A 24870-nucleotide genomic window follows, 5' to 3' on the forward strand; every position below is an offset into this window, starting at 1 on the left:
TAACAGGAAAGTCCAACTAAGTGACACTTTACACCAACCAAGTGTCCTCAGGTAAGAGTCATCCCGAGGGGGGTGGTCTAGTGCTGGTCCAGCAGCTCCCCAAGGGCATGGACAACCTAAACCCCCCTCCCACCTCTGTCTGTCCCTTACCCTCCCTTCAGTTGGTCACTGAGCAACCTCCTCAGCTGTGCTGCTAGGAGCAAGAGGCAAAAATCATGGGTGGGCAGCTTTTAATTGCATTATTCAAGATTGGTTTGTGTTTATATGTTATTGCACTATTCATTGTTTACTTATTCTAAAGCAGGCAACTATCTTGAGAGTAAATTGGGAGGGTAAAATAGATTTATGGCCAGAATTTTTAGTGCCTTTTGGAATGTTGTAGGAAAGAGCCTAGAAGGTAGAAAGGGTCCAGAGAGAGTCTAAAAAGCCTTTTATGCTAAGCTAAGGAATTCAGATTTTCTCTTTTAGGTCATGTGGGGTAGAGGTAATTTTAGGAGGTGCTGGGAAAGGACATTCAATAACACTGAATTCCATTCTAAAGCAGGTACCTTTTCACTCTCCTTCACTTCTTCTGATAACATCAAAGAGAAAGTCTCTATCTGGGATTAGCTGGACTTCAACACCTCTCTCATACTTGCTCCTCTCCCTTGTAAACAAAGAGCAAGCAGGCCTTGAATTCAGAACTTTCAGCAGGCAACTGGATCTCACCATAATGTAACAAAATTGTTTTGTTTCCATTGTATTTATTTTTACAGCTACCTTTTACTTACCCCCAAGTGACACTGGTTTTCCATTTACAGTATTTAGATTGTCTTTTAAAATAAGTTTAGCTGGACTTCTGATCTCCAGTTCAACATGTAAGGAGCTTCGAAGTTGCCAGTGTGTCCTCACAACAAGAAAAAAATCTAAACAGACTGAAAATTGACAACTCAACTTCAAGTCTTCAGAGAACTGAGGTCACAGGGCAAACCACTGGCCTAAAAATTGGAGGCACATACAGGTGGATTCAGAGAATTACAGCTTACTGAACCAAAAGCCTAGGAGCAGGAACTGCCACGGGAGTCTGCACTGGAGTAGAAAAAGTTTAACTGTAATTGAAAACATTCCTGAAGGCTCAATTGAGGACTAGTCTGAAAGTTAAAAACTTCAGACTTAAAATTGTAGAATGCTTCCTCTCCCCTTAAACCTTACTGCTGTATCAAAATAACAGGGAAATACAATGAATAAACTGCATGCCTCAGACCTTATTTAAGAAACATCTAAAGAAATAAAAAGATAATATGGGAGTTAAAAACAAGGAGACCAGAGGAAAGTTTAGTCTCTTAACACCTAAAGCTGCAGCAAACAGAAAACAAAGCCTAATGCCTAGCCAGATAAACAAAACATCACATAAAAGCCAATTTAACTCAGTTCCTTTTACCCAGTACATTGTGTTTGGCTTTCAACAAAAAATTACAAGGCATACTACAAGACAAAAACACAGCTTGAAGAGACAGACTTAGATATGGCAGAGAGGTTGAAATTATCAGACTGGTAATTTAAAACTGGTATGATAAACATGTTAAGAGTTGTAATGGTAAAAGTGGACAACATGTAAGAAAAGATAGGCAGTATAAGCAGAGAGATGGAAACTCTAAGAAAGAATCAAAAGGAAATGCTAGATATCAAAAATGAGGTAACAGCAATAAAGAATGCCTTTGATGGGCTCAACAATAGACTAGACACAACTGAGGAAAGAATCGGTGAGCTTTAAAAAAATCAATAGAAGCTTCCAAAATTAAAATGCTGAATGAAAAAAAAAATAGAACAGAATATCCAAGAAGAAGAGGACAATTACAAAAGGTGTAACATAAGTATAATGAAATACCAGGAGGAGAAGAAAGAGAGAAAGGAACAGAAGAAATACTTGAAGTAATAATGGCTGAGAAATTTCCAAAATTAATGGGAAACACCAAAACATAGATCCAGGAAGTTCCGAGACATCAAGTAGGATAAATATTAAAAAATCTACAAGTTGGCATATCATATTCAAACTGCAGAAAACCAAAGACAAAGAGAAAATCTTGAAAGAAGCCAGAGGAAAAAAAATCCACCTCACCTACAGAAGAGGAAGGATATTGTGTCAGACTTCTACAGAAACCATGCAAGCAAGAATAGAGTGGCATGAAATATTTAAAGTATTGAAAGAAAAACACACCAACCTAGAATTCTGTATCCAGTACAATTATCCTTCAAAAGTGAAGAAGAAATAAAGACTTTCTCAGGCAAACAAAAACTGAGAGAATTTGTCACCAGTAGACCTGCTTTGCAATAAGTGTTAAAAGAAGTTCTTCAGAAAGAAGGAAAATTATATAGATCATAAACTCAGATCTACATAAGGAAAGGAAAAACATTAGAAAGAAGCATTTTATTTTTTTCTTATTCTTAACTGATCTAATGGATAATAGTTTTTTCAAAATAATAATAGCATCAATATATTCTGTGATTATTGCTTATGGATAAGTGAAATGGATGACAGTGATGTGTAAGGGATAGGAGGGAGGAATTAGGAATACTCTGGAATAGAGTACCTGAATTACATGTGAATCAGTATAGTGTTATTTGAAAGGAGATTTTGATTAGTTATAAATGTATATTTAAAATCAAGCAGGCTGGCCTATGGCTCACTTGGGTGAGCGTGGTGCTGACAACATCAAGTCAAGGGTTAAGATTCCCTTACCAGTCATCCTTTTAAAATAAATAAATAAAATAAAATCAAGGGCAACCACTAAATTTTTTTAAAAGAAATATAATGATATACTAAGAAGGAAGAAACAATGGAATCATATAAAATTCTCACTTAAAACCAGAAAAGGTAGAAAAAGAGTGGAAGACAAAAAGAAAAGAAAAAAAAAAAAGAAAAAAGAAAAAGAACAAAGGCAATGAATAGAAAACAGTAAGAAATATGGTAGATACTAATCCAACTGTATCAATAACCACTTTAAATTTATTTCTGCTAAAAAGCGAATGGGTTTAAAGAAAAATGTTAAGTGACAGTACAATCGGTATGTAGATATGATAAGCACAACTGAAGTCACAAAGCATTGGTCCAGAAGGAAGTAGCCACAGAAGGAATTTAACCAGAGGAGGGAACGTCAGGTTGGAGTTTTCGAACCATCATCACAGCAACACTGGGGAGGATGGGTTAGAAGGTGCCAGAAACTGAAGGTAGGTATTTCTGATTAAATATGGAGAACTGACTTCATGTATTATAACATTTCCCTCCCAAAATGCCACTAAAAGTATAGTAAAGGAGGAAAAAAAGGTCTAAATCCTCAAGGACAAAGAGAACAGAAGGTGGATGAGAAATTCCAACACATGTTTGGAGCCAGAAAGGAAAGGAGAGTGGATGGGATAGAGAAAGAGGCCATGGTAAGCACTTGTGGAGGGAACATAAATGAGAAGCAAACTGAGGCAGCCCAGAAAGCCTCAGACCTTGAGGTACTAATGACCAGAAAGGAAATGTGAAGCAGGAGACCAGACCCCAGGTGGTGGAGGGCAGGAGAAGGCCCAGAGCTCATACTGGAAGAGGGGAAAGAGTTTGCATTCTAAATGATGAGAACCACATTTAGCCCCCTGCCTGCCCACCTCATACCCACAAACACTTTTCTCCATGGTCCAGCATGACACTAGCTCGGCATATGACCTCATAAGGGGTTTGAAGAATTCACTTGGGAACTAAATGGCCCCAGGAAAAAATACTATCACTAGAAACTGACATATTATGGTCCCCACCCAGCTTACCAGCAATTCCCCCACAGTAAATCTCCCTGGTTGACAAGCCCTGCCCCCAGTCCCAGAACTTCTAGTTAGTATTTTAGTGCTTCACTCTTAACCATGAACAGGTAGCTAAAGAACACAAGACCCTTTAAAGAAGGCCTTCAGTAGGAACAAGAGATCAAAATTAACCAACTGGGGGGGAAAAAAAGGAACTTGGAAATGCAGAGAACAGAATAAAACTAGCCCCCTCTCCCACATTCTCTAATTCTGCGCTGTCCAATTCGGTAATCACTAGCTACATGTGGCTATTTAAATTTAGGTTTAAATTAATTGCAATTACATACAATTTTAAATTTTAGTTCCTCAATCACTTAAACTAGTGGACTAAAGAAGAACTAAATTTTATTTTATTTGTTTAAGGAATTTAGATTTATTCAAGGTTTTTGCTTTACTTTGGAGCCTCAAGTTATTTCTTTTGTTTTTCCATAGCTTACCATTATTTTTAACTAGGAGTGAGAACAAGCATTATGATGTGTACCTACACTCAGTTGTCTGAGAAAGAAGATGAACAGCAGATAATATGTCACGTTTTTGGTTTTTTGTTTTTAAAATTTGTTTTTAATTGACAAATAAAAATTGTATATGTTTATCATGTACAATATGTTGTTTTGAAATATGTAGACATTGTGGAATGGCTAAGTCAAGCTAATTAACATATGCATTACCTCACATACCATTTTTTTGTGGTGAGAGCACTTAAAATCTACTCTCAGCAATTTTCAAGAATGCAATATATTGTTAGAATTGGCCAGTTAGCTCAGTCAGTTAGAGTGTAGTGTTATAACACCAAGGTCAAGGGTTCAAGATCCCTATACCAGCCAGCCACCAAAAAAAAAAAAAAAAAAAGGAACATCATATATTGTTATTAACTATACCATGTTGTATAACAGCCATCATATTGGATAATAGATCTCTTGAAAAGCACTGCCTTCAAAATTCTGAGAAAAATGATTTTTTATATCCAGCTAAACTATCAATTACGAGGATAGAAAAATGACATTTTATAAAAGGTATGTCATGGCAAATGTTGAAGCGGAGACAGTAATGATGATCTACTCAAAGACAATGGCAGTTGCAACCTAGGGACCAGGAGTGACTGACTGTTCACTAAGCTAGTGAAGGCCTAGAGCCAAAGTCCAAGGGATATTTATTATGAAAGCCATGAGAAAAGTATGCGAACAGGGATAAAGGTGGCGGAGTCCCTGGGGCAGAGCCTCCTGAGATCTTATTTGAATAGACTATACTGCATATTCCCTTGAGTTCAAGGCTGCAGCAGTTTCTAACAGCTGGTGTTATCATCTTGAGAAACACTGTGTGCAGAATGTCCCACATGGGTACTGGCGCCATGTGTCTCTTCTGGCTGTGGCCAGAGGTCATGGCCGTCCTCTTAGCAGAACATATCACAAGATGTTAACCCTCTATAGTATGTAGAACAATAAAAACCTTAATTTCTACACTTCTCTATTAGGAAGCTTTGGAGGATGTATTCTAGCAAAATAAGAGAATAATTCAAGAAAGATAAGGAGGTATAATCTACCCCTCATGTACCCCCCAAATCCAGAAAACCAACACTGGAAATAGTGAAGAGAGGTCCAGAATGACCACTCAGCACCAAGCCTAGAGACCAATAGCCCAGATTTTAGGAGAGAGTTAGAAGGCTCCAGAATGTGGGTCTCCAGTGGGATACATGGAACTGAGAGATCTCATACATTAGATCATTTAAGGAAAAAAGATTGCAGTCCTTTGACAGAGAAAGGTGATGGAGCAATAACCAAGTGAGTGGGAGAAAAGGGCAAACCAGAACAACAAAAAGATGTGCAAGAAAAAAACACAGTCACAGTACACTGTTCCACTCAGCAGGGTAAGTGCCGACTACTGGTTTATCAAACATGGTGAAAGAACTAGATTGAGAAGATGCAAGAAAGGAAATCGGAGGATAGTATAACAGAGCTAGATCCTCATCTACAATTAGAGGGAGTCAATAGATAGTATCTAAAATGATATCAAGAAATGAAGTATAGGCATGTTACTTAGAAATTGTTACATAAATATCAGAAGGAACATCAAAAATAATTGAAAAGGAGGAGGGGGTAGGATTGGGCATGAGAAGGGTGTGATGAGGATTTCTGTACTTTGTCCTAAGACTTTTGGGGCCTGACCTAAGGGAGTAGCAGTGGAATGGGGGCCCAGATACGCACAGCGACAGCATAGACCTGTGTTCACTGCTCTTAGCCCAACTCTCAGTGTGAGTCCTGAATACTGAAGAAATATCAATCCAGAAAGGAGTTAGGATGAACATTTTGGGCTTAATTTCAAGGCAAAACTTGGTGCACAATTGAATGGGATATGTGGTAGGTAAAAGATGACTGAAAATTGTTTGCTATTACTCCCGTTGAGAGGTCGAGTCTATTTCCCTCTCCTTGATCTGAGCTGGGCCTGTGGCCCACTTAGATAAATAGAGTTTGGCAGAAGTGATGTAACACAACTTCCAAGGCACGATCATAGAAGCCTTGCAGTTTCCAAGTCCAGGTCTCTCGGAATGCTCTCTCTCGGGACCCAGCCAATCTTCAGAGAGATGCCCAGGCCACATGGAGAGGTTACGTGTAGGTGCTTCAGTGAACAACCCCACTGAGCTCCCAGCTGACCACCAGAATCAACCACCAGCCTTGAGATGAACCTTTTTGGGCATTCCAGCCACACTGATCTCTCAGATGACACAGCCCCAGCTAACACCACATGGAGCAGACGAAGCGCTCAGCTGAGCCTAGGCAACTTGCAGAACCATGAGAAATAATAAAATATTTGTTGTTTTAAGTGACTGTTTGGGGGGCAGTGTATTGCACAGTGATAGTTAACTGAAACAGAAGGCATTAAGAGAAGCAGGAGACGGGCCGAGCCCGCGGCGCACTCGGGAGAGTGCGGCGCTGGGAGTGCGGCGACGCTCCCGCCGTGGGTTCGGATCCTATATAGGAATGGCCAGTGCACTCACTGGCTGAGTGCCGGTCACAAAAAAGACAGAAAAAAAAAAAAAGAGAGAGAGAGAAGCAGAAGACATATAGAAGGACTGAGTTTTTGACTCAAGTCTCCATGTGGATGGTCTTGCCAACCACTGAAGGGAGAAAACAGGAGTTGCCGGCTTGGCCAGGGATTGAGAGCTCCATGTGGCTCTATTGAGCTTTAGACCTTTGGAACATCTAACTCTGGGAGACAGATAATTCCTCAGGTCCAGGGCTTAGGACAGATGTCTGGGTGGTGGCTGATGTCATAGGCTTGGATGGCATCACTTCCAGACCCCATGAGAGAGGATTCTCCTCTGCAAGGGAAGTTCCTAAAGTCATCACTCTGCCACCTGGGGTCCTCACAAAGTCTTAATCTGCAATGTCTAAACGTTTTAGCCATGGCCTAGCAGAAAGCCTGATCTCATAGGAAACCCAACCAGAGCAAAGAGAAGATGTTGGACTCTTCCTTGCTTCAGATGCAACAAACATGTTCCGTGAGCCAGGCCCATTTGCATATATTGCTTTGCCCAACTCAGAACAATAGACACTGCTGCTCCCACTTTACAGGCAAGGAAACTTGTTACACAGCAATCACTGGCCAGGACTCCGATTCCCAAGTCCTCACTGGAGGGCCATCACTATTTCCTAAAAGATACCACAGCTGACTCAAAGGGAGAAAAGACCAATAATGAGTGGAGCTCTTTTGTGTTTTATAGATTTGACTTCATCTTATTCCCAGGAAATTCTCCATTTTACCAGAGAATTCTGGGATTAGTCAGCCAACCCCCTGACGTGGCACAAATACAACCCAAGGGTGAGCCCAAAGAGATATTTACCTAATTGCTAAGAAAGCCCGACTGCCATTATGATGACTAAACATCACAGAGGGGCAGGAAGGACCACCCCTGTGTCCCTCTGTCTAGCACTAGTCCCAATAATAGATACAGCCCTAAGCCCTTTCCTGACTCCCTCACAAAAAACAACCTTACCCCTAACTTTTACAAACCCTTGCAAATATGATTACCATAGGAAAAATGAAGACTTTTTATGCTCTTGGTAACTTTTGGAGTTTTTTTTTTTTTAATCCTATTTTATTTTCACACTTGGTGAGCCAGACTTCTGAGGCCTGGACTCCTTTCTTCCCAAGTAAAACTTCTTTTTTTAATGCTCTATGTTCCAACACATATGAATCAGTCAGGCCTAACTGGCTGCCAGCACAGAATGGCAGAAATGTGACCCAAACAGAAAAGCAGAGTTCCGCTGCCATGAGCAAGGGTGGAAGAGCAAAAATTGATTCAGGTCTAAGAACCACTTGATGTGGCTGAAACTGCGGGTGGGAAGGTAGAGGTGGAGCCCTTGCCAGGGCCAGGGGTAAGGGAGCCTAAGGTGATCTGGCTCATCTTCGCCCACAAAGGCCTGGGTCCTCAGGTGGGCTGTCTCCACTGCGAAGAGGGAAACATTGTGAAAATTTACAAAGCCACCAGACAGTTGGCATGGGCCCTGGATGCACTCATCTTCACGCTTCAAATCGTTTGCTCTGGGGGTCAGCAAGTCAGGAGGAGGACAGGGCTGTGAGGCTCCTGCCCTCAGGCCCAAACAGACTGTAGAGATGTGTTTTCTGGCCATGTGGCCATGTGTCTGGTTAGCAAAAATATCCAGAGAGTTCCTGAGCTGCTTCCTCGGGTGGAGAACCTCTGGAGATCAGAGGATGCTGCAAGATTCCGGGATTCACGTGACCAGGAAACTTGGAAATACTAGGCGGAAAACAAAAGGACAAAAACATAATTCAAATGGCAATACCTTTATATGCCCCATATAACAACAGCAAAACCACCATGTGATAGAAAGTTACTTAATCTGGCCCCTGTGCTGGCCCATGGCTCACTTGGGAGAGCGTGGTGCTGACAACAGCACGTCAAGGGTTAAGATCCCCTTACTAGTCATCTTAAAAAAAAAAATATATATATATATATATATATATATATATATATATATATATGGACCCTGTTTCCCACCTAAAATTGCCTGGTGTCCCCTGGCTGTTTGGGTTACAACCTAAGAGGCCACTGCTGCCATGGTGGGGAGGTGGGGGTCTGTGACTGGAGGTCTCTCCCAGCCCTGGCCCCCCAGCCTTCAGGCACTGCATCATGAGCCAGGTCTCCCCCTGGGTCTCAGTCATTCACTGTTGTGACACTCTCTCCTCCCTTCAGTCCTATCTCCCTCTGATTTCTCTTCCAGGGATTAGCAGATGGGGGAGTGTCATGTGTCGCTGCAACTGACATTCCCGTACTCCTGACATAGGAATCCGAGTCTGGGACCCACTGGCCTGGGGAGCTGTGAATGCAGGATGAGTTGAGGGTGACTTCTGGGCCACAAGGACAAGGCTCAGGATGCAGGACAGCTAGGGTGGGGCAGTAGGCAGAGGCCCTAGGGACTCTGGTAGGGCAGATGAGACCGTGCCACCCATAGCCCCCACGATGGATCCACCCTTGACATTTATTCTAGGCCAAGGTGCAGGGGTGAGAGATGACTCAGAGGAGGTGGCTCTTGTCCCTCTAAGGTGTGGAAGATGATGCCTGCTCCTGTCCCTGCCACCCAGACTGTTGACAGGGGGTGGGTGCAGTGAGGACAGCTGGGGACTGGGCTGGGCTGTGGTTAGAAGACAAGAGCAAGGGTGGGGGAGGGCCGCAGTGAGGAAGGAGAGGATCAGGGTTGGGCAGGGGCCCCAGGGGCAGGGCCTCACTCATGGGACTTCCAAGGTCCAAACTTGGCTGGGCCTCAGGACTCAGGAGTCACCTTGGGGACAGGGCATAGAGGGAGGGCCTAGTTGGTCTAAGAAGCCTATTGAAGTGGAGAAGCCAAAGAGGGGTGGGAGAGATGCCGTGGAGTTCTGGGGAGACGTCAGGGCTGCAGACAGGAATTTGAATCTTGGGCAAATGGGTTGGGGCCACCTGGGATAAGGATGTGGACATAGAAGAAACAGACACAGTACAGGCCTTGGGACTCACCCACATTTGCCATCTGAGCACAGAAAAACCATCAAGGGAGATGGAAAAAGAGAGGCCCCTGAGATTGTTCACGGCTGGGCTTTTGGGGGGGGGTTGTCCATATGAGTAAGAAAACTCTTCCAATCTCAACCCTCCAGTGACCTTTATGGATGCTGCTGGAAGCCCACCAGTTGGTGGGTAAAGGTGCCCCTCTGGGAGAGAAGACGGGAAAACTTCCAGGACAGAGGAAGTGCCTCTGCACCCAGAGACCCAGGGTGGCAACATGTGGTGGGTTTCTCCACAGGTGGGAATCCGCAGGAGTGGGACAACCTGCAGAAGCTTCATGAATTTCCACACTCAGCACTGCCTACCTCCTTCCAGTGAGAAGTGAACACACCACCTCCTGAAGGCAATTGCTGAGATGTGAGGTATGCATATGTCGATTCATCGGGAATTAAAGTCAGACTTGTGCTCTCTACTTGTAAGTGTAACTGGCTGCTTTTATCCTGTGCAACTCATCATGGATCAGTGGTTTAATACGGGATTTTAAAAGTGTAAGGCAGAGGACTGTGATGGAAATGGAGTACAAGGCAGTCATGAATATGGCCTCAGGTATGTTTGAAACCAAAGTAACCAAACATACTTAACTTCCAAATAAAGACAGCAGCTTACCTAACATGCTGTGGCCACCCTCGTGTGACCAAAACCATGCAGACTCTCCCCAAAAGAGGATACAAAGTCCTTTTATCCATCTTTGGGAGATGTCAGTCCTCTTCTCACTGAGACATGTTCCGCCTTAAATTTCCAGTCACTTAAATACTGAGGTATAAAGTTAACTACTATTCATTCATTGTATGTTAGGTGTTTGGGGAATGGAAGAGGGAAAGAGAAAAAAGGTTAATATGTAATAAATAGATTTATATAAAAATAAGGATGAAGTTCTCATAGCTATTACAGCCCTCATTTTTGCAACTGGTCACGTGGTCACAGCTGATATTTACAGCTGTCTGGTGGCATGCCTTGTCTGTATCTTCTGTCCATAGCAAGCACCCCAGTATTACCAACCTTGACCAGAAGAGAAAGGGAACTCTGGGAAACACATTGGCTTAGCCATGTTGACACATTCACTATAATGCTACCCCACTGGTCTTCCACTCTAGTGGTAACGCAAAGTTCCTGTTTTAAATATATCTATTTAGAACTTATATAGGTCATTTAAGAAGAGTATGAAGTCCATAGCAGTCTAGGTGAATATAATGAATATAATATGCAAATGACCAAAGCATACAAAATATTTACCAATAGGATTAAACACCAACTCGTTGGCTTGAATCATGTGCTCCCACAAAATTTAGCCCCTGCCTAGCTCTCCCCCACATTCCACCATCTGTTTCCCATAGTACCCGCCTCCCAGCCGACCTGACACTCTCACTGCTCCTACCCACACCAGGCCCTTCTCTGGCTTTGATCCTTTGCACATAGTGTGACTTCTGTCTGGAATGTCTCTCCTCCAGTCTCTCCAGTCTTCACCTTGCAAATGCCTCTGATCCATCAAGATTCTCCTAGGAGATCACTTGGCTCCCCAGGGCAGAGTTGATTGCTCTGTCCATCGCCAATTACGTGACATGATCACTTATCTGTGTCCCCCTCTCCCACTGGGAGCTCTTCAGCGAATGCCCTTCGGGGCCTGCCTGGCCTTCACCTGGAATGAGGCTGGGCTCTTCCTCTCTGTCTAAGACAAAATTTTGCCCATCGACCCTATCCTGGCATCTTAAGGCAGGCTTCCCAGAAGCAGACCTTAGAAGACCATTGATGTGCAAGTGCTTAATCAAGGAAATGCAGCCAGGGAGCTAGTGAGAGAGGGGAACACAGGACAGGGAAGGAAGGGTGAGAGGCTCAGAAAGAGTCCCACGGAGGGAACCTTCCATCGGATCCCATCTTGGAGCAGAAGTAATGCCTCACAGTTGTCCCGACTGCAGGCAAGGGAGCTGGCTTTTCCCATGCCCACACTCCAGTGTTTGGTTAAGGGCCACTCCAGGGATATCTGCTCTCAGATGCTTCCCCTTTTCTGCATGTGTGGAAGAAATGTAGGAGCAGGCATTCCTGAAAGCCACGTGCCCTGAAGCCGGGGTTGGGGGAGCCCACTCACCCATCCAAAGGAGCCATTCAGACAGATGTGGGCAGAGATCAGCATCTGTTCCAGGCCACTCCTTGCCCTGCTCAGATCCACTCACGTCTCACATAGACTCCACTCCAGGTTGAGAACACTTATCAAAGAAGAGGGACCAATTACAGCCCTGCACTTGCAGTTGTCCCTGAGGCCACAACTGAGACTCCTCATCCCCCCATCACCCCAGTCTAGATTCCCCTGCCTTCAGCTCTTCTGCTGGTCCAGGGGGCTGGTCCCCTGGGGTGACTCAAACTTTCCCCCTGTGGGGTCAGAGCCTCTGGCTGAAAGATCCGGATGTTCCATCTCCTTGGTGAGTTTTATTCAGGTAAATGGCTCTGGGTCCATTTGGGGAAGGGCAGAGAAAATCACTACTGTCTACATATACCGTATACAGTGGCATGGTAAAGTCCCTCAGGGGACCCAGCATCTCCTGTTATCATTGGACTCTGGCTCTGAGAACCGGCTCAGTCTGGAAACTAAGAAAGAGATTGTGGCTTTCCATTGAGAAAGCTGACAATGGCCTTCAAGAACACCACTTGACCTCTTTTGGGGGGATATAGAAGTCAAGCAATAGCCTTGTTGGCTGCCGCTCTCTTGCCCTTGGGAACACCCTGGTTTATTACCCATCACAATAGACCCCCCTCGGGACTGGGCCTCCAGGTTGCCATTCCAACCTTACTGCCATTTCAGTAATTAGGTCTATCTTGTCCCCGGTTACTCTGGGATCCTGCCATTCCCATCGACACAAGGGAGTCCAGTTTCATGACAGCATCTCTAGTGTCAGTCCTGGTCTACCCACAGAGAAGAGCCACTGCCGAGCTTCTCGCTGAGGCCAGTGTCCCTCGCCTGCACATTCCTGATCTCCTCAGTGGAGGAAGCATCGTCCCAGGCCTGTTCTACTGCTTCCTGCAGGTGCATGTTAGCCAGGTCTTGCAGCTCCCTTGGTGAACAATCCCTTTCCTCCCTTCTCAGAGTCAGCACTGCCCCAGCCAGGCCATGCTTGGACTAAAACCTTGTTATAGGTCTAGTGGCCAGGAAGGGAGATGCGGGCAGACCTCAAGGAGAACAAGTATTGCCTTAGAAGACATCTGCCTCAATGGCCTCTCCATGGTCTTCAGGCAAGGTGGGGGTTGGGAGTTGGAAAGCTGCTATCTTTAGCAAGGGAAAATGGGCCACTTCTTCAGGTCTACAGGGTTGGAGGAATGTGGGGGCTCAGTGTCCTTAAGCACATCACCCAGATAAACCAAATCCAAGCCAGAGGGTCCCAGTCCTGACACTTCTCATGTTTCTTCATCATGGCATTAACTGTGCTCAGCAGAACCGATGAATTCCACAGTCCTTATAGTAACTCTTTCTCCCACATATCTCAAGTGCTCAAGGTACTCCATGAGCTGGAGTGTCCCCTCAACCAGTATCCTGTCCTATGTATTCATCCATACAGCAGCCAGAGGTACATCAGTACAGCAGCCACCACTCACTACCCACAAAGGGGTCCATGTTGCTACCTGATGGACAAGTAACCCAAGCCCAGAATCCCACCTTTAGGCTCCACTTCCCAGGACTACTGTCAACATCATCCGTCTTGAGGGTGGGGGGTTCCAGGGAGCAGATCTTGAAATAAGGATTTAGGTGCTGTCGGGCCTTAAAAACTAACGCCACCTTAAGTGACATTACAAGCGGCGCCATTATGGGCCCACAAGGGCGTATTAACGTGGCAGCCTAAGACAGCGCCGGCAGGAAGTAGGGTGGGAGTGTCTGCAGGAACCTTGCCTTAGCCCTTATTGGCCAAATATGCGCTTCCGCACTCGTGAACACTGTGTGGTTGCAATAACTAGGCACTGAGACAGGATGCATGTTCTCGTAACCTTTAAGCTGATTGGAGGATGTAAAAACCTCCCTTCCCCATTTGCCTTTAAAAGCAAGTGCTTGTGTGATAATAAATGGAACTGCTTGACAGAACCCCCACCGCATCTGAGTGTCCTTTAACCGGGCTGGTTGGGGCCGGCGGCTGTGCTCACCTCTCTTCACAGCTCTCTTCCCCCATCTCCTTCCAACAGGGACCAGAGGGAAAGAGGAATCTGAGCCATTTGCTTGCCCACCAAAAGGAACAAGGCTAGGGCTGTTCAGGTCGGCTGGCGGCGGACCTGATAAGGTGCGAGTGATTTATTAAGGACATGCTCTTAGGGGGTGCTGGAGTAAGAGAAGTGGGACCAGGAAGGAGAGGAAGCAAAGTAAGGGAAAGTCTCAAGCATAATCCTGCAAAGGATGCTTCAATAGGATCCTGCAAGCAAACTCAAGTGTGATTCACGCCTCCATGCCATCCTGACCAGAAGCAGGGGCTTGGCTTGCAATCTCCCCTGTCTTCATGGGTTAAGGGCCACCATGGGGGAAGCAATTCTCAGGTACACCCAGCCCTCTGCACAGGTGAGTCAGAGGGCTCCAGCAGCCAAAGGGTCATCCTCCAAAGAAGAGTTGAATGGTGCAGACTGCTGGATGTGAAAGCTGGGGAACAGGGGGACAAAAGAATGGCAAACAGGATCTGAGAGCATCCAGCTGGTTGAGTCTTCCAATCAAGGACTCTCTGGGCTGGGATGGGTCAATAGTGGTGAACTGACCCTCGCAGCGTTCCAGGCTGCAGTTGGGCTGAACTGATGCGAAGCTCATCCTTACAATACGTCAGAACTGGCTTTCTCAAGCATTTACCCTCCAGTCCCCATCCCTCTCACGAGGGTTTTACTGAATAAATCTCTTCCCCAGCCAAGGGCCTCAGGCTGGAAGGAAGGGTCTGGGTGAGGAGCACTGGGCAATGGGCCTGAATGATAACTTCTTTACTCTAGAATAACCAGGAAAGTTTTCCTTTGAAACGACACAAAATCCAGAGGTGAAAACACAAAGACAGGATACTGTATTTCTTCATTTTAATTTATTTTTCATTTTTTGTTTCTCACTTACCAACACATGTGTAAAACGTAGCAGGCTGTGTTAGTAAAGGAGAAGGAGGGAGGGAAGAGGGGCAGGAACTAGGCAGCCACAACGTTGGAAGTCAGATGGAGCGGGAAGTGCTTGGGGGCCAGGGGGTGGCCGACTCCTCCACAGCCCCACCTTCCCACAAGGCATCAGCCACTGCTGCTGCTCTTACAGCCCCCTGCCCCAGACGATTTGGTAAACGCAGTAAAGAGCATTTCTGTTGCCCCCAGTCCTTGTCCCCAACATTCCTCCCTCAGCCCCAGCCACGAGGCAGGGTCTGCCTGGGCAGCCCTGCTCCCCTCCGTAGCCTGGGCCAGGACAGCACCACCCTTGGGTCTTAAGGAGCCAACTTCTGGACAGCATCTGAGAAGCCTAGAGCTGGTGGATCCCAGGGAGGCCGGTGGGGGGGGGGCTGCCCCGAGCTCATTCTGGGGGGACCCCTCTCCTGGACCTTGGAGAGCACCCCCAAGTGCCCTCTGCTTCAGCCACAGGCTTTTACTCATGAGGACGTTAAAGGGCCACAATGGGCTTGGGAACATGGCAACGGAGGCCTAGAACCTGCCCCAACACCTGCCGGAACCCTGGGTTCCCCTGGAGGGAAGGTCTTACCTTCAGCCCAGAGCAGGGCTTCCCGGCATTTATTTGCACACTGACCCCGTGGACACTCTGACCCTGTGTTTATGAACACAGGCCTATTCATCAGAATGATATCCACCCTGATGAATTTTCATCCTAGAAAGTATTTTCAAGGCAAATGCCACTGAGGACAATTCAACGCCTTCATCAGTTTTCTACATAGTGCAGATAAGTTTCCTTTTTCCCCGTTTTTCTCCTTGAAATAATTTTCACCAGGATCAAATCTTTTCCATCTGCGGTTCACCACATGCATTTGATTACCCGGTTAGTGTTCAGTCCGCGTCAATGTCACCAATTTCCTGTCACTGGGAGTTTTCTCTATTGACTCTCATTTCTCCGAAGTCCAGTTTTCTCTGGGGGTCGGGGGTATGTGGCGACCCTCTTGGCAATCTCGGTTCTCAATAGCCAATGTTTCCCACGTGCTGCTTCGGCCACGGTCGGCTTTTCTCTGTGGATGGTATCTGGGGGTTCATCTGTGAACCTGGCACTTCTCAAGGAATCCGGGAGTTGATGGGAGCCTCCCTCCCGCCCCACTCCCAGGGCTATTCCAGGATGTCTTGAGACTATGAACCGGGGTCGGGCATGCGTCCCACTCCGCACGGTACTTCCCAGGCGGACGATCACCGCCTATGCCCCTGCCTCAGCCCCGCGAGCTTCCCAACCCGGCCCGCCCCGCCTGGCTCCGGGTCCCGCGGCCTCACGGTGCCTTGTCCGCGGCCGTGGCGGCCGGCTCGGCGCGCTGTGGGCCGCTGGGGACCGGGGGCCGCGCGCTGCGCAGCAAACCGAGGCCCCGCGAGCGGCCCGCGCCGTGCAGCTGGCGCTCGTGGCGGCGGATCTGCACCTTGTGGCGGAAGCGCTCGCCGCAGTCCTCGCAGACGTAGGGCCGCTCGCCCGAGTGCGTGCGCCGGTGGCGCAGCAGGTTGGAGGAGACGCTGAAGCGCTTGCCGCAGTCGCCGCAGGCGTAGGGCCGCTCGCCGGTGTGCGTGCGCTGGTGCTGCACGAGCGCCGAGCTCTCGCTGAAGCGCTTGGCGCAGTAAGAGCAGGCGTAGGGCTTCTCGCCCGTGTGGATGCGCTGGTGCGTCACCAGGTTCGAGTGCTGCGAGAAGCCCTTGCCGCACTCGCCGCAACGGTGCGGCCGCTCGCCTGTGTGCGTGGCCTGGTGGCGCACCAGATCTGTGCTGCGGCTGAAGCCCTTGCCGCACTCCCCGCAGATGGTTGGCCGGTCCCGGGCGCGTCGCCGCCTCCGTTGCCGAGCGGGTGTCAGCGCCGCGCTGCCCGCTGGGCCCGGGATGGCCACCACGGTTGGCGCGGCCACGGCGGGCAGCACCATGAGCTCCTGCAGCACCACATAGCCCGGAGGGGCCACCACGACTGCAGCCGGAGCCCCGGGGACCGCTGCCCCACCACCCCCTCCGGCAGGCACCAGCTCCAGCTGCAGCTCGGGCTGCACAGGGGTCAGCTCCAGCTGCACCTCCTGCTGCTGGGCACCCAGCTCCACGGGGGTCAGCTCCAGCTGCACCTCCTGCTGCTCCAGCTGCTGCTGCTCCAGCTGCTGCTGCTCCAACTGCTGCTCCAGCTGCTGCAGCTGCTCCTGCAGTTTGAGCTGCAGCTGCCGCTGCTCCTGCTGCCGCTCCAGCTCCTGCTGCCGCTCCAGTTCCTGCCGCTGCTGCTCCAGTTCCTGCTCTGACCCCAGGTCCACTGGCATAAGCTCCAGCTCCACCTCTTCCTCCTCCTCTGGCTCCAGTGGATGAGGCTGCAGCTGCTGCTGTTGCAACTGTTCCTGCTGCTGCTGCAACAGCTGTTGCTGTTGTTGCTGCTGCAACTGTTCCTGATGCTGCAGCAATAGCTGCTGCTGTAACTGTGCTTGCTGCTGCTGCAGCAACTGCTGCTGTAATTGTGCTTGCTGATGCTGTTGTAATTGTTCCTGCTGCTGCAGCAACAGTAACTGCTGTTGCTGTTGGAACTGTTGCTGCTGTAATTGTTCCTGCTGTTGTAGCAGCTGCTGCTGCTGTATCCGCTGTTGGTGCAACAGCTGTTGTTCTTGCACTTGTTGCTGCTGTAACTGTTCTTGCTGTTGGTGCAATAGTTGTTGCTCTTGCACTTGCTGCTGCTGTAACTGTTCCTGCTGCTGCTGCTGCAACAGCTGTTGCTCTCGCACTTGCTGCTGCTGTAACTGTTCCTGCTGCTGCTGCTGCAACAGCTGTTGCTCTTGCACTTGCTGCTGCTGTAACTGTTCCTGCTGTTGCTGCTGCTGCAACAGCTGTTGCTCTCGCACTTGCTGCTGCTGTAACTGTTCCTGCTGTTGCTGCTGCTGCAATAGCTGTTGCTCTTGCACTTGCTGCTGCTGTAACTGTTCCTGCTGTTGCTGCTGCTGCAGTCGTGGTTTCAGTTCCTGATGTTGTATTGACTGGTGATTTTCATGTAATTCCTGTTGTAGTTGAGACTGCTGCTGCTGTTGCAATGCTGGCTGATGTCCCAATAGTTGGTTTTGTGGTTGCTGCTGTTGCAGCTGCTCATGCTGTGGCTGTGGCTGCATCTCTGGCTGCTGTTCTAACTGCTGCAGTTGCAACTCGTGTTGTCCCAGCTGGGCTTCCTCAGTGATTTCATTGGCTGCTATTGGCGCTGAGACTGCTGGCTGTTGTGGGCTGCTGCTCCCTTCCTGAGCCTCTTCCTCCTCCTGACTCTCGTTCCCGCCACTGCCACCTGTAGTGGAAATGGCAGGAAACCAGGAGAGAAAGATCTACAGGTAGCTCTCTGGTCCAGGCCCCCAGAACCTGCCCCCTTACCCTGCCCATGTACAACCACTCAAGGATAGACTAATGAGATCTCATTAGGGACCCAAAAGCACTGGATCAAATGACAATGGCAACATGGTAAAACTGAAATGCCCTGGGGGGAAGGAGGGGAGAGGTTGGCTTAGAAATGTGCCCAAGGGACTTCGGTCAACTTACTCTGGACTGCAGTTCCCTGACCCCTCCTCTGGGCCTCCCTTTACACAAGGTCCATGCTTAGATCTTGGCACTGATACCAGGTACCAGCACGGGTGCCTGGGGATCCCCAACACCATTCCCTGAGAAGTCTGTTGTGCTTATCACCATCCAGTGGAAATCAGTGAACTGGCCATCCTAACAGTCGGCCATCAACCCCATGGTGAACTCTGACTTCAGTTACAGTCACACCTTAAATAAATGAAACTCGCCTTCTCTGTAAATAACAAAGAATTTCTGTAAAGCTGCCTGGAAGTGTTACCACAAATAGTTTCTAAAATTTACCAAAGTGTCAGACCACTAGGTTTCAAGTGGGAAGTTCTCAGTCCAGAACCTAACTCTAACCAGTTAGCAGCTGTCCAGCCTCCTGCAGGCTCACAGCCGCATCTGTAAAATAGCTTAATGATACCTACACCCACACTGTCAACTTAAGGAATAAAATAAGAAGGGTCCTGGCATGTTCCCTAGAACCTCGTAGGTGCTTGAAAATTCCCTCTCCCCACAGGTTAGGAATTAGTTTGCAAAGTAACAACCAGTTTGGAAATAACCAAGTATACAACTAGCTCCATTTGAAACAGCTTAAAGACTGGGATGATCTTAGATTGTCATTCAGGAATGGAAAGGACTAACTTAAAGCCTCAAATCAACACTGACTGGTCAATTACTTAATCTTTGGGAACCTCAGTTTCCCAGGGATGTTGTGAGAATTAAAGAGGATAAATGTAGAGGTCCACTGTTATGCGAGGCACAGAGTAAGCCCTGCATAAACAGGAGTCACTCCACTGCCATGTTTCCTGTTCTGCACAATGTCCACATTCACTTTCTCATTTGTACTATTACTATTCTGCTATCAGAAAATCCTAATTCTGCTTTACATATGTGATCCTAGGAGGCTTTCTCCATTCCCAAGTCTGACTTCTACATCTGTTCTTCCTACAGCAACATGTTTTCAATTTTGTAATAGAAAGCAATAATTTGATTTACAAAATTTTGCTTTCAGGACACTTTTCTGGAATATATTGATTTAATAAAACCAAAATGATATCTACATGTATATAATTACCTTTTAGGAAAATATCCCTAATAATCTTTGGTTAGGCTAACGGATCAGTGAGTGCATTTTTCATAGACACTCACACCAGCTGGGAGCATGCAGGAGGTGGATGAAAACAGCCACGAAAATCTGTCCCCCTAGCAAATCCAGTGTCTCATAGACACTCCCTTCTCCCACCTTCTCTGGGTGCAACAGGGGACAGATCATGCCTCTGTGAGAACCTCCTAAATTCTAGCACAGTGCTTGCCCATATGGTCACTGACATCCTGGGGAAGCAATTTCAGCATGTTTAACAAAGGCATTTTAGTAAACATACAGTTAAGTGTTGTCTGATGTATATACTCTTGCCAAATTTTTGTCAGTTAAATCTACAAGTCATTAGAGTCCTTGTTTAGTCCACACACCCCCATCCGACCCCTCCAGTTCCTTTGGTCCTTTTAAAGCTCTGTTCAACCCTGCCCCAGCCCCTCACTCACCTCCCCAAAGCACAGAATGGGAAACGGAATCTCTTAAGTGTGGCCACCACAGAGGGTTTGCCCAGAGTGGGCACCAGAGGGAGAGGTCTTGGAAGGTTCTGCAGGACCACATTGGCTTCTTGGCATCAGGTAGATGAAAACAGGTGAAAGCAGAGATTGAGGAATAGCGGACAAGGTTAGAGGCTTCAGGGAAAAGAAGCCATGGAGCTAATATCTGAGGCACGAGGGCAGAGGAAGAGAGCCCTTCAGCCCCTGAATTCCATCTGGGAACTTGAGTCGGGATCCAGGGCCAGATAGGCAGCCAGGGGAAGCCACCTGACTGCTAGGGAAGCAGAGCAGGAGGTTCCAGGCAGCACATATGTGGGGGTCAGGGCTGAGGCTATCGATACTGCCAGGGGCCCCTCTCATGGGAGACCTCAGCCTGTCAGAGCCACCTCGGAAAATCCCAAGGCAAACCTGCCACTGTTACTAAAGGCAACTGAAGTTGGCTGGTGTGAGCCGCTCCACCTCCAGACAGCAAGCCACCCACCACTCCACCCTCGGGCCTCTCTGCCACAGCAGCCCGGGGCTCTGTCAAAGGACCCTTGCTGGGCCGAGCCCGTGGCGCACTTGGTAGAGTGCTGCGCTGGGAGCGTGGCGACGCTCCCGCCGCGGGTTCGGATCCTATATAGGTCTGATCGGTGCACTCACTGGCTGAGTGCCGGTCACGAAAAAACGACAAAAAAAAAAAAAAAAAAAAAAAAAAAAAAAGGACCCTTGCTGGGGCTCACCTGAGAAGGTGTCAGGCGCTGGACCCCCATCCTCAAGACATCTCAGCTCCAACACAAAGGTCTCGGTTGCTGGCCCCAGCTCCATCCTGGCAGTCAGACTGGGATCGCCAGGAACCAGCTGTGCTGAGAGGGAGAAATGAAGCTGCTCAGATGGGTAGGAGTGCTGCAGTCCCCCAGCCAGGGTGTCACTGACCTCAAAGAGCTCTCCACCTCTGCCTCAGGCCACCCCCGAGCGGGACAGTGCAGGCCACAGCAGGGAAGGGAGTGTGCAGGCAGCTATGACGCTCAGTGTCTGCTTCTGCACAGAGGCAGAGCTGCTTCTCCTAACTTTTCACAGGGCTCCATCTCAGCTCAGTGCCAAGGGATGGAAACTAGGGGCGGTGGTGCAGTTGGGGATTGGCCCCTCACAAGGGAGCGGGACTGGAGACCCAGAAGGGACATCTGGGGGAGCTCTCAGACAAAAGAGAGACTCGTCCATCTCTCATCTCCCCTACTCCCTTCAAAGTATGGTCAATTCTGTCGGCCTCCATGGCCTCGTGCCTCCCAGACTGCTCTGGGGGCTCGCCCAACCTCCCAAGGCCACAGCAGGCCACATGTGTCAGGTGCCACCCCAGTTCCCTGGGAAGGCGGGTGTCTAGTAGTCAGCTGGGGTCTGGCCCTGTGCCCAGGCGCTCCTGAGAGTCCACCCTGCTCCTTGAAGAGGTGGCCCCACATCCAGTACCCCCCTCTCTCCCAAACAGTCGTCAGATACCTGTAGCTAGCTACCCACCAGGCCTCACCTGGTACAGCATTTTCTGCTCCCAGGCAGCCTCTGCACTCGGGGAGGTGTGGTCAGCAGAGGCCGCCAGGTGAAGGCCAAAGCATTCAGCCGGGTCCTTCCGGAGGCGCCTCCATCCAGAAAGAGCCAGGGAGGCGCCTGACCACCCTGGGGCCCTTTCTGGGTATTCCGGAGGGTCTGTGCTGTCAGGGCTCCCGAGGTCGCCCTGGGCCAAAAGAAGGGGCAGAGTGGAGTTTCCGAGCAGAAGTTGGTGGAGACTCTCGGGCGGGGCTGGGGGCCGGAGGCAGAGCCCCGAATCCGGCGCGGGGCTCAGGGCTGGCCGGGCGGGACCATGGCGGGCAGCGGGGTCCAGGCCGGAGCCCTAGGTCGGCACCGCGGGGTGGCCTAGTCCTGGTCCGGCGGGCGCCGGGCGACACGGGTCCTGGGCGGCCCGCGGCCACAGGTGCCCGGAGCCCGCGGGCGGTCTGGGCCGGGCCGGGCCGCGCGGGCCGGGGCGGGGGGCGGGCGCGGCGGCCGGGCCGGGTCCCCGTTCGCTCGCCCGCCCGCCCGCGCGTGCGTCCGTGCGGGCCGCGGGCCGGGCCGGAGGCGGGGGCGCGGGGGCCGGCACAGGAAGTCCCCCCGGCATCCGCATCCTGTCCCCCTCCCCTGCCTCCCGCCGCGCCCCCGCGCCCCGGCCCCCGCCGCCCCCGCTGCCGCCGCCGCCGCCGCTCTAGGCCGCCGCCAGCTCGGTGGGCTTAACCCTTCCCGGCCCGGCCACTCACCCGGGCCGGGGGACAGGACGCGGGACCGTGCGTGCGTCGCGGGCCGGCGGGGGCCGAGAGCAGCGCGCGCTGTGCCGCATCCCCAGTGCGCGTATCCGCGCGCCGCGGTCGGCGGCTGTCGCTGTGTGTGTGTAGGGGGCGGGGGCTCCCGGCCGGGTCCCCGCCATCCCCTGAAGAGTGGGCATGGCCTCAGGGCGCCGCTGGCCGGCGTGCGAATTGTGGCTAATTAGTACTCAATTAGATGACACGCTGCTAATGAGGAGGCCCCATCCTGGGCTGAGCAGGCTTTGAAGAGGCCAACCCGTCCACACCTCGAACCCTCCTCCTGGGCCCCCGGGCTGGGGAGGGCAGGCGGACGAGGCGTTTGTGCCAACTGGGTCAGTGGGCAGTGACCCACATGGATCAAATGGGCCATCGGGGCCACCTGGCAAACTGGCTCGTCCCTCCCCTGCCGCTGCTCCCTTACTCTGGCCACGGATCCCGGTGGTCAGGCCCTCCGTGCTCCCCCACCCTCCCCTCCTCCAGGCCTGTCTCCCCAGCTCCTCTGCGCCTTGGCCTCCTGGTTTCTTTCTTTTTCTAGATGCCAAGCTGCTTCCTGCCTGGGTTGGGGGTCTCCTCCCCAGGGGGGCCTTCGCTGACCATCTCCATAGCCCACGACTTTGCATTACCATCCTCAGAGCACAGACCTCTCTAATCTGGAGAATTCACATGGAAATCAGGCTGCTTAGATTCTCTTGAAAAACCCAAAGATCTGGCAAAAGAGAGCTGCCCCTGGGGTGGAGTAGGAGTGCCCCTCTGGAAGGGGACAAGAGCTGTCACGGGGTCACAGCCCCCTCCCCTCCTTCCTGTCTCCCACTTACATTGCCATCACACAGGAGCCTGCCTTGTCCCATTTTTGGATTCTTCCTGGCCCCCAGAGGCACTGGAGTTTGGCTTCCCCCCTGGCCGTTGTTTGGAAAGGCTGCACGCTGGCGGCTTCACCCCCAGACTGGGAGCTCTGGAGGGCAGAGAACCAGGTCTGACTCATCAGGGAACAAGTGCAGCCACGAGAACCTGGCTTTGGAGGAAGAATAATGTGGGGTCACAGGGACCTCTTGCAGCTGGGTAACTTGATACAAATGATTCCCTTCCACCTGTGAAATATGAAGATAAGCAAGCAGACATGGAAGGTGAGATGAGAAATACAAGGATAAAGACGAGTGTGCACCTTCCCCTCCCCTGGGAGGGCTGGGAGCAGAGCTGTCTCTCTGCGCCCTCCTGCCTCCTTGGGACACCTCACGCCCTGGGGATCCCCGCACTCCTTGATATTTAAACTCTCCCACTGCTAGCTGCTTTCCAGCAGCATTTGCACATCCTCAGGATCTCCCATCCTAAAAACACGTCTCTCTCTTGCCCTCGGTGGCCAAACTTCCTTTGTCCATATCTCTGTCTGCCAATCCCTCCTTCCCTTCTTCAACTAGGCCAGTGCCACATCCCTTGCGGGCTCTGCTTCCCTCACCTGGCTCGTTGCTCACAGTTGCGTAATTAAAATGTGCAGTCAGGGGTCTTATCAAATCAATCAACAGTTTTCTCCCCATGAGTTTTTCTCCTGTCTATACCTGATTCAAGGGCCACCACTTTTCTTCCTTTTTTCCCTTTAATTTTTTTTTTTTTTAAAGATGACCGGTAAGGGGATCTTAACCCTTGACTTGGTGTCATCAGCACCACGCTCTCCCAAGTGAGCCACGGGCCGGCCCTTCTTTTAACTTTTATCAAGGTAATACATACACCTAGTCAAATAAGTCAAGTAGTTCCATAAAAGGCTCTTAGCAACAGCAACAATCTCTCTTATTTATTTCTGAGTCCACTGTTATGTTTTCTGGTATTTGTTGCCGTATTTTTAAATAACATGCTTATAATGCTATTACTTGATTTTTTCCATTTTGTATAGTGTCTATTGACATCCACTTTGGAAGATGAACATTTAACTCTTTAAAGCACACATACACCTGCACAGTTTTCCTCTCACCCTGCTGTTGTGCAATAAAGAATTTGTGTGGTCTTTGCCCTGGGTTCCTGGGACAAAGCTTCTAAAACCCTTGGAATTTCCCCAGTGAGAGGAGTGTCTTTGTTATTCATGGTGGGCCCCCTCCTGAGTTTATGAAAAAGAGATGACTCCTGGTGGTCCCCTAGACAGCTTCAGGATGGGGGCTGGTCATACCAGAAGGACCATTCATGCCGATGGGTTTGGTAAAGGAGGGGGCCTAGAGATTGAGTTCAATTGGGTGGCCAGTGAATCAATCATGGCTACGTAAAGAAACTAATAAAAACTCTGCACTCAGGGCTTGGCGAGCTTCCTGGCCTATGATAACACCATTGTGCTGGGAGGGTGATGCGTCTTGATTCCATGGGATGAGAACACAGAAGCTCCACGTACAGGACCCTCCCAGACCTCAGTCTATGGGTCTCTTCATGGACCATGGCTGG

At 49.6% G+C, this 24870-nt stretch overlaps 1 protein-coding gene across 3 annotated transcripts; it reads right to left on the reverse strand.

Annotated features, from left to right (window-relative positions):
• Positions 1-14879: 14879 nt before the first annotated feature.
• On the reverse strand, positions 14880-22117 carry ZNF853 (zinc finger protein 853). Of its 3 annotated transcripts, none has more exons than XM_063090846.1 (3): positions 21645-22117; positions 20866-20983; positions 14880-18281 (listed from the first exon to the last, which is right to left on the reverse strand). In XM_063090846.1, exons 1-3 carry the CDS (start codon positions 21654-21656, stop codon positions 16276-16278), a joined length of 2136 nt encoding a protein of 711 aa, XP_062946916.1. In that variant the 5' UTR covers positions 21657-22117; the 3' UTR covers positions 14880-16275. The 3 variants fall into 3 exon arrangements, with proteins under 3 accessions (XP_062946916.1, XP_062946917.1, XP_062946915.1); XM_063090847.1 differs by having other exon boundaries at positions 20866-20988; XM_063090845.1 differs by lacking the exon at positions 21645-22117 and adding an exon at positions 20096-20213 and having other exon boundaries at positions 20866-20977.
• Between the last annotated feature and the right edge of the window lie 2753 nt (positions 22118-24870).

This window comes from Cynocephalus volans, chromosome 3, assembly GCF_027409185.1.
Source record: "Cynocephalus volans isolate mCynVol1 chromosome 3, mCynVol1.pri, whole genome shotgun sequence".
Taxonomy (NCBI): Eukaryota; Metazoa; Chordata; class Mammalia; order Dermoptera; family Cynocephalidae; genus Cynocephalus; species Cynocephalus volans.